This window comes from Erythranthe guttata, chromosome 5, assembly GCF_056151865.1.
Source record: "Erythranthe guttata isolate IM_541 chromosome 5, IM_541, whole genome shotgun sequence".
Classification (NCBI taxonomy): Eukaryota; Viridiplantae; Streptophyta; class Magnoliopsida; order Lamiales; family Phrymaceae; genus Erythranthe; species Erythranthe guttata.
This window is the reverse complement of record NC_142537.1, coordinates 2909517-2918720: the sequence shown is the minus strand read 5'-3', so window position 1 is coordinate 2918720 and position 9204 is coordinate 2909517. Positions and strand designations below refer to the sequence as shown.

At 35.8% G+C, this 9204-nt stretch overlaps 1 protein-coding gene across 1 annotated transcript; it reads right to left on the bottom strand.

Moving 5' to 3' along the window:
* Positions 1-1373: 1373 nt before the first annotated feature.
* On the bottom strand, positions 1374-7123 carry WOL (CHASE domain containing histidine kinase protein). The gene is made up of 11 exons (XM_012990648.2): positions 5923-7123; positions 5583-5816; positions 5321-5487; positions 4750-4971; positions 4456-4642; positions 4308-4359; positions 3984-4213; positions 3794-3892; positions 2754-3439; positions 2153-2650; positions 1374-1818 (listed from the first exon to the last, which is right to left on the bottom strand). The coding sequence occupies exons 1-11, from the start codon at positions 6250-6252 to the stop codon at positions 1590-1592; spliced, it is 2934 nt and encodes a 977-aa protein (XP_012846102.2). The 5' UTR covers positions 6253-7123; the 3' UTR covers positions 1374-1589.
* Between the last annotated feature and the right edge of the window lie 2081 nt (positions 7124-9204).

Genomic DNA, 9204 nt, shown 5'->3' with positions numbered 1-9204 from the left:
TTTACTTTGTATGCCGTTGCTGATTTATTCTGTAGGATAGTTTTTATTTCACAATAGACAGATTTGTAGTTTTAACTATATGCTTATTAATTTAAACTTACAAAACACCAATTGTAGTCGGTTAGAAACAGAGTTTCGTTATAGTTCCGCTGTTTGTCTGCGCATTTATTTTGCTGATCAAATGAGTTGCATTTGTCTGCTTATAGAAGCAACGTAATTTGTGTGTGTGTGTGTGTGTGTGTGTGTGTTTGTTTCTCTCTCTATGAAAGAGCAAGAAAAAGGAAAGCTTAGATGAATACTGGATTTACTAACAAATTGAAGAATAGAGCTTCTGAATTAAATTTAAAAAAACAAAAAACAATAAAGCTTAGATGAATAAATCATGCAATATTTGTTATGACATAATTAGTCTATGAATTTATATTTGAAGTTGTATATCTATTTTTTTATTATATTTGCAAGATGGTAATAAAAATTTATATATTGTTAAAAATTAAATATCATATGTAAAATAATGTTTGACATACAATGCACTGCCCTTTCAATGGTAATACATGTAAAGTAAATTGAGCTCTTTTAAGATTATAATTAATAAATGAATTCATGAGAAATGTAAATTCTTTTAAAATACAGTGCAAATTGCACATCGCCCCCTATAAATTTCTAATTTGTGCACTTTTACCCCTTCAAATTTTTAAAAACTGAATGTCCACCTTTAAAATGTTATTCTTTTGTACATTACCTCGATAGCGAAATTCCGATGGATTATTCATCGTAATTGAGTATTTTTGTTGCACGTTGCCCCTTTAAAAGTTATTTTTGTTGCACGTTGCCCCTTAAAAGTACTATTTTTTTGCATGTTGCCCCTTTAAAATGTTATTCTTGTTGCACGATGCCTTCCAAAAATTGGCTATTGGGGCAAAGTGTAACCAAAATAATATTTCGAAGGGGAGTATCCCTTTTTTAAATTTTTAGGGGGGGAAGGTGTGAAAATGAAAAATTTATAGGGGTGAATTGCATTTTGTCCTCCGATGAATAATCCATTGAAACTCCGATATCCGGTCAACATGCAACGAGAATAACATTTTGAGAAGCATTAACTTCTTAAAATTTTGAGGGGTTAAAGTGCGAATTTGAGAAATTTATAGGGGGCGATGGTGTAATTTGCCCAAAAACTAACTATGAGCTAACATAACATTCTAGTTTAGATTAGGCTAGGGGTGGTAAACGAGCTGAGTCGACGACTCATGAGCTCGACGAGCCGGCTAGAAAAAAAACTCGAACTCGAACCAGAGTTTTTCGAGCTCGAGCTTTCTAACGAGTCGAGCTCGAGCCTGTTATATGCAACAAAGTAAAAGCACTTGCATATAAACAACAACAATTTCTCCACTAATTCTCTCTACAACTGAACAATCGCTACATACATACGAAAGAAAGAATGCAGTTTCTATATCGAAGATTTCGCACCGAACCACCTCAAATATGAACTACATCTATTGCAATCTTCTCTTACCAATGTATATATATACAAACACGAATATTCTAGTCGGTTAGAAAACAGAGTAAAAAATAAAAAATAAAAATCGAGATCAACTGACGGGCTTAGATTCGAAGAACTTAGCTACAGCCTGATAAAGAGTCTTCTCCTTGAAAGGCTTCGACACATATCCATCCATTCCGCATTTCAGACATTTGTCCAAGGTGGCGTGTATGACATCAGCGGTCATTGCCAATATAGGCATATGCCACTCGTCGCCGCCATTTGCATGTGCGTTCGCTTTTCTCTCCATCTCCCTTATCAGATGAGTCGCCTCGAACCTGCAGTACAACGACGCAAAACATAAATTTGGTCAACTGTTGGTCAGAGGGGTTTTTTCGTAATTAGACTATAGTTTAGGGGGGCTTTTGTAAATTACCCAAAAAACAATATTACTATAAATAAATTACAAGAAAAATAAATCCATAACGGGGTTTCTGGTAATTAGACCACAGTTCAAAGGGGGTTTCTGGTAATTATGAATACGTGAGGGTTTTTTTGGTAATTAGACCATAGTTCAGGGAGAGTTTGGTAAATTACCCAAACAACATATTACTATGGAAAAAAAAATTGCAAGAAAAATAAACTCAGAAAAATGTTAAATTACGAAATTACCCGTCCATTTCAGGCATCTGAATATCCATAAAACACGCGTCGAAATCGTGCGGAATCTGAAGACACTTGAGAGCATCGGGCCCACTCTCAACGCAATGTACATCGGCACCAAACTTCTTCAATGCACCCGCAGCAACTCTTCGGTTCACTGCATTGTCATCAACGACCAATATCTTCTTGCCACATAGCAAACCATGAAGACTGGTTGACTTTTTCACGGGTTGACTTTTTCGGTTGACTCCTAGTACCTGCTCCAAGCAAGCAGCCACCATACTAGCTCTCAGTGGCTTCATTATCACCGTATCGGAAAAGCCAACCGCTTTGGCTTTATCTGACTCAGCAGAGCTGATATTTGTTGCAAGAAGGATCAATTTAGGCAGCTTATTGTACGAGTGCCCGTTTTGTCTACAGTTGTTCGATAACTGGATAAAGCACTCTTCTTCGCCCGAAAGCCATGAATCTTTTTCGATTAGAAACATATCTGGCAGCTTTTCGTTTCTGACCCCAAAAATGAAATTTAAAATCAGTATAAATATGAGAGAGAGAGAGAGAGAGAGAGAGAGAGAGAGAGAGAGAGAGAGAAAGAGAAAGATCTACGTACATGGAAATGAAGGGGCCGTATTTACCAAACAAAGCAACGGCATTCCTTACGCTAGCGACAATTTCAGCTTGTATACCAAGCCGCTTAAGATGATACCTTGTAACGGAAGCTCTAACCGGTTTACCATCCACCACAACTGCTTTCATCCCTTTAAACACCGTCGGATGAAAAACTTCCGACAGAGACTTCTTCACGTCCAAAACAACCGCCGTTTTCTCGCACCTCTGAAATTCCACAGTGAAGAAAAACGTGCTCCCAACGTGCTGCCGTGTAATAAAGTCCATAAAACCCCCCATCAGCTTCACAAGCAACTTGCTTATGCTCAACCCGATACCGGTCCCACCATAGTTTCTTGAAGTTGAACTATCCGCCTGCATGAACGGCGTGAAAACCCGGCTTTTGGCATCTTCCGGGATACCGATTCCCGTGTCTTCCACACTCACCATTAACGTGACGTTATTACTGTTACTTTGGTGATTGTTATGATCGGTTGTTATATTATTGGAGCGAAATTCGTCGTCTAGAAGTTTTAGGGTTTCCCAACTAGTCCCATCGTCCGCGACTTGTTTGCCACTCAAGGTATTGAACTCCGTTTCTTCGCCATTTTCGGTTTTCACGAGATTCATAACGGAAGTTGCTTCTTCGGCTAAGTGGACTTGAACAAATATATGCCCTTTCTCGGTGAACTGTTCAAACATAAAACGAAACGATGAAGGATATTTATTTTAATTTTTAAAGAAAGAGAGAAGAACAAGAATATGCAACGTGGCTCGATTACTTTTAAGGTAAATGCACACCAATTAAGAAAGTTATTAAATATTCTTAATTTTTGTGGAAAAAAAAATCATTGTTTTACCAAATTACCCTTTTCCGGTTTTTCATCTTTTTCTTTCACATTTCTTTAATTTCTCATTAATGTTGGGGCAATGTTGGAAAAAGGTAATTAATATTGCCTCGAAACTCTAAAGTGACACTAAAAAGGAAACGGAGGTAGTAATAAATACCAAAAAAGAAAAGCAGAATTCGGATGAATTGCTTACTTTTACCGAGTTTCCGACAAGATTAGTGATGACCTGTCTGAATCTTCCGGGATCCCCCACTACAATTTCCGGTACTTTATCTGAAACAAAAGCAGCCAACTGCACATCTAGTTAATTACATTATTTTAGACTTCAAACTAAAGAGAAATAGATACGCCATGCGTAATTTTTTTCTGATCTGCAAAATTACCTCAACGCCCTTTTGCATAGATTTCTCGGAAAAAAGGGACAGAACATCATCAAGAATTGACCTAAGGTCAAAGGGCACCGCCTCGAGCTCTAGCTTTCCAGCTTCCATTTTGGCCCGATCGAGCACTTCGTTTATCAAAGTTATAAGTGCTTCTCCACAAGCTTGTGCCGTTTGCGCGTAGTCTCTTTGCGTTGAACTTAGGTCTGTGTCTAGTAATAGTTGCTGCATGCCTGCATGCATGTACAAAGAAACGAGTCGTATTTTCACCCCCTATTAAAAAATGAGATAAATCTTAATCAATAAAAAAAAATACTCGAAATTTACCTAAGATGCCATTCATGGGAGTTCTTATTTCATGAGAAACCGTCGCTAAAAACTGCAGCGACAGAAAAAGAAAACAAAAAATCAGCCCGTTAAAGAATTGTGAAAAAAAAAATAACGAACGAGGAATAGAGGGAGTGAACATCGAAACCCGAGATTTCGCCAGGTCAGCATCTTCAGCCCTATCTTTCAGTTTCTGCATCGTGTGGAAATCATCTTCGACTCTAACAATGTGGATTGCTGCACTGTATATCATGTATCCAAGTAAAAATCCGATCACAAAAACGAAGAACGTTGTCGTGAGTGCAAACCATGGTGTAGGAGCATTCTCAAGGTACCTGCAAAATTATCGGAAAATCCGAAAAATAAGATTTTTTATTTTTTTTTGGCTTATTATTAAGGATGATAAAATTATAAACGGGTTTGGGAGGACGTACGTACGTACCTACATATCATCTCGTGTTTACGAAACGGATCTCCAAAGTCAAACCTGCTGACGTGCTTAAGCGACATGTCACCACCGTCTTGAGACTGATGACCGTACACTATTAAAGGATCGGACAAATTGGTAATGTCGTATGCGTTGACCACAATCGCCTGGTTTCCAGCGAGTTGACCGAGTAAATTCTCCACAAGGGATTCCACGTCAAACGATCCACCAAGGTACCTTATAAACAATTTACGAATCATAATCAAGACATTGAATTTCTCCTACAACATCCCACGTAGATTTCCAATAATATATATATAGAAATTCGTTCAAGAATCATAACCAAACAAAACAAAATTTCCATACGAATCCACTATTTAGTGATGGATATATTTATTTCTATATGAAATATAGAAATATAATGTTGATTAAAGCAATGCAACAAAATAAATCATTTGACGGCAGCATATTAAAACAGAGGAAGACATAAACGGGAAACCGTTAATTACTCCAAACCGTTAATTACTCCAAATATAAATTCGAAAAAATTACTCGAAACATCGACACTAAACCGTTAATTACTCACCCAACCGTTGCTTCAATACGCTCTCTCACGGTAGGGTTGGCGGGGAGATTCGAATTATAAACGGGAAACGTTAAAACAACACCGAGGTGATCGTTCAGCAATCTGAACGGGCTAGTCAAGACCGCTTTACCAGTTGCCCTAGCCCTCAAAATATTCTCTCGATCCTCCTTTTTTTCCCGACAAATAGTAACAAAATTAGCAACAAAAAAAACCCACAACATTATATCATTAATCTAAAAAAAAACAGAATTCAAGAATTCACCTCCCCCGACATCATATCGAGCGACTCAATGTAGGAAACAGTTTCTTGAGAGAATATCACAGGGGCATATTCGTCTCTAACGGGCGAAGGGTCTTTCTCCATAGTTCGAATTGTCCAGCCGTGCTTCCTCTCGAATTCTTCTCTCTCCGAATTCAAAACCCTCTCCGCGTACGCCACCCCACTCAACAACGGCCTCTCGAACGACGTTCTCGCTGTGTACTCCGCAAACGTTTCCTGCACACACACACACACAATAAAGAAAACAAAACCACAATGTCAATAATCAAACAACCCACCGAAAAAGATTGCATTTTTATTCTTTTTTCCGAACAAATCGAACCTGATCGATTGCAGACGGGTTCTTGTAATAATGGAAAGTCGAGACGAGAATGGCGAGCGCGTGGACATGGTTAACACTAACACTGAATTGATCCTGCAGCATTCTTGCCCTTTGATCACACATGCTAACAAGAGCTTCTTTTCGTCTCTCTTTCTGTACGTCGTCCAAACAATTGTAGATTTCTTTACTTCCGAACAACAAAAGTACGATCCAAAATCCCAGGATTCGGCGATGGTAATCTCTGTGTACGTAAGAATACCTTCTCTTTGAAGCCATCTCTTCGTTCACCCTAACCGACACTGTGTGGTAACCTTGTCTTTTCTCACCCATCTCTTACAACAAACAAAAAAAAACCTACCTAGTATTTTTTTTCCAATTCCTCAAAAAAAAAAAAAAAAAAAAAAAAAACCCACTTCTTCTTCTTCCTCTTTCCTGCAATTGCGAATTCAAGAAAAGGGCTATCTTGAAAAACCCCAGTAGTCTATAACTACTACAAAAAAAATTGTATGCTATTGCTCAAGATTCAAGAATCATCTGCATTTCACACTAAAAGGAAAGGGACAAAACAACCCAGAACAAGAATTTAAAAAAATAAAAATAAAAACCCCTTAAATTAAAAAAAAAAAAGAAGAAAAAATAAAAGGAAAGAGAGCCCTTTTAATTATATTTAATTAATGTTTTCACTAATTCCATGATGGGAGAGAAGAAGGAACAAAGCATGCCCTTATTGCAGACCTCCCTCAAAAGACGAAACCTTGTCCGAATTCCGAAGAAAAAAAATAACCCACCTCCTCTCTCTCTCTCTCTCTCTATCTCTCTGTTTCTCTCTCTAGACTAAGATTTTTGGGGTAATCCAAAAAGGGTTTATGAGAGGAAGAGTAATGTGAATAAACAAACAACAAAAGAAACCCACAACACTGTATATCTCTTCAACACCAGACAAAACGAAGCACGTTTAAATTCTTCCACGCCTAAGAAAAAAATTCAAAAAAAAATTAGCCCAAAGATTTGATTTTTTTGACCAAGCCCTACACTAGTGATTTTATTTATTTATTTATTTATTTATTAATCAAGAAAAGAGGAAAACACATTCTGGATACAATGCACTGTTTTTCTTGTGCAGTTGAAGCCTAGGCTCTAGAGCTTTGTTTAATGGGGATGATAATTGTTATTCTTCTTTATTATTATTTTATTTTATTTTAATAATTAAATTATTTTTATTATTATTAAAAGCTGTGTGAGTATGGTAAGAGAGAGAGATATATATAAAAATGTATATATAGGTTACTTTTTAGAGCAAGATGAATCGAATTCAGGATTTTCGCAGATACGCTCTTGTCCCCTTCCTTTTACCAAAACAAATAATAGTAGGAACCACCTTCTCTCTCCTCTCTCTCTCTCCTCTCTCCTCTCTCTCTCTCTAGGGGTTTTCTTTATTAAACAACTTTATTATTTTCTCTATATGGTTTTTTTTGGGAGAAAAATATATCATATATAAAATATAGGGTAAATTACACCTACATCCTTTATGTATGTCAAAATAATTTTGGGGTCTCTATAGTATTAGTAATTACAATCACTCTCTGAAACATTGTTAGAAACTCTAATGAAATAATGCATCGCATAAGTTATTTCGTTAGGGTTTTAACGGACAATTAGTTTCAGGCAGTGGTGGAAACTGCATAGAGCTACGGGGGTGACATAGTTCTCCTAACATTTCTTAAATCATTATTATTTTATATAAGATTTATAAATTTCCGTCTATGATAGTATTAGCGGTGCAGCGGGAAACAACTATAGTACATATTGGTCCCAGGACATTAAATATTGGATCCGATAATTGTTTTAGGGGTGTGGCTGTAATTATCAATATCACAGAGACATTAAAATTATTTTAGCATACATAAGGAATGTAGGTGTAATTTATTAAAACATATAATTTTGTTCATTCTTATTTGCATATTTTATATATTTTTTTAGAAACATTTTTTATTTCAAATTCTGAACAGGGGGTTTTGATTTTTTGAATTTATTTTAGAAATTGTAATATGATAGATTTAATTTTCAATCTTATTTTAATTTACGAAATTAAATATTTCCAAGTATTCCATTTTTTTTCAAATTTACACTTATACTTATTATTATTCATATTTTATTATTGGTGATAATGAAAATAGAAATTCTGAATTCTGCCGATTTCGAACCAAAAATTTATGGATTTGGATCAAGTTTTTTCATTCTAGATTTCAAAATTCTTGTTTCTGATTTTTTTCTGAAAAAAGAAAATTGTAATGAAATTGAATTTAATTTTTACTTCAAAAAAAAATTAAAATTGTCTGACTGTGCTAATTTCAGTGGTACTACGTACGATTGCCAATCTAATTTTTGGGAGAAAAATATAATTATAGATTCATGTAATGTGTAATAACAATTGTTTGTTGAATAAAATATTATGAGTCGCTTTCACATATCTTGGCGATAATGACTTTGCGACAAGAAGCAGATCTCGTTTTTTGTGAAATTACTTAGATACCCTCCCTCCACCTTCTACCTTTTTCTCCTTTTCTTTTTCTAATTTTGCTTTCAACATGAGTTCATTCATGGCTTGGATTATTGAACGAAATAGAGACATTTGCTTGTTTCTTAATTATGAAATGCTATTTACGGTCACAAAATTGCTATTTGCGATTTATAACAAAATCCCCCAAAACTTTTAAAAAAATCCAAAGACCCCCCAAAACTGCAAATAGCAAAAAAATAAAAAACATTCGAAAATTCGAAATCAAGCTTGAAGAAGGGTTGGGTTTCGATTTTTTGATTTAATTTCGACTCTTTTATGTTTAATATGCATTGGGTAGGTCGATTACAGGACCAATTTCGTGTTAAAAAGCCCTATAAATCGATTTGTAGGGCTTTTTTTTTCGCAAAAAAATGTTGAAAGGCCCAAGATGGGCGCCCAAGGCGTGTATGAACGCCCGTTCCGGGCGTTCGTACACGCCTTGGGCGCCCATCTTGGGCGTTCATTTAATATATATATATATATATATATATATATATATATATATATATATATATATATATATATATATATATATATATATATATATATATATATATATATATATATATATATATTTTAAATGAACGCCCAAGATGGGCACCCAGATGCAGCTTGCACGCTCAACTTGGGCGTGCACTGCATGAATGGGCGCCCAAGTTGGGCTTTTACGCGTTTTGGAGGGGGTTTTTGGATTTGTTGGGAAGTTTTGGGGTTTTAGAGAA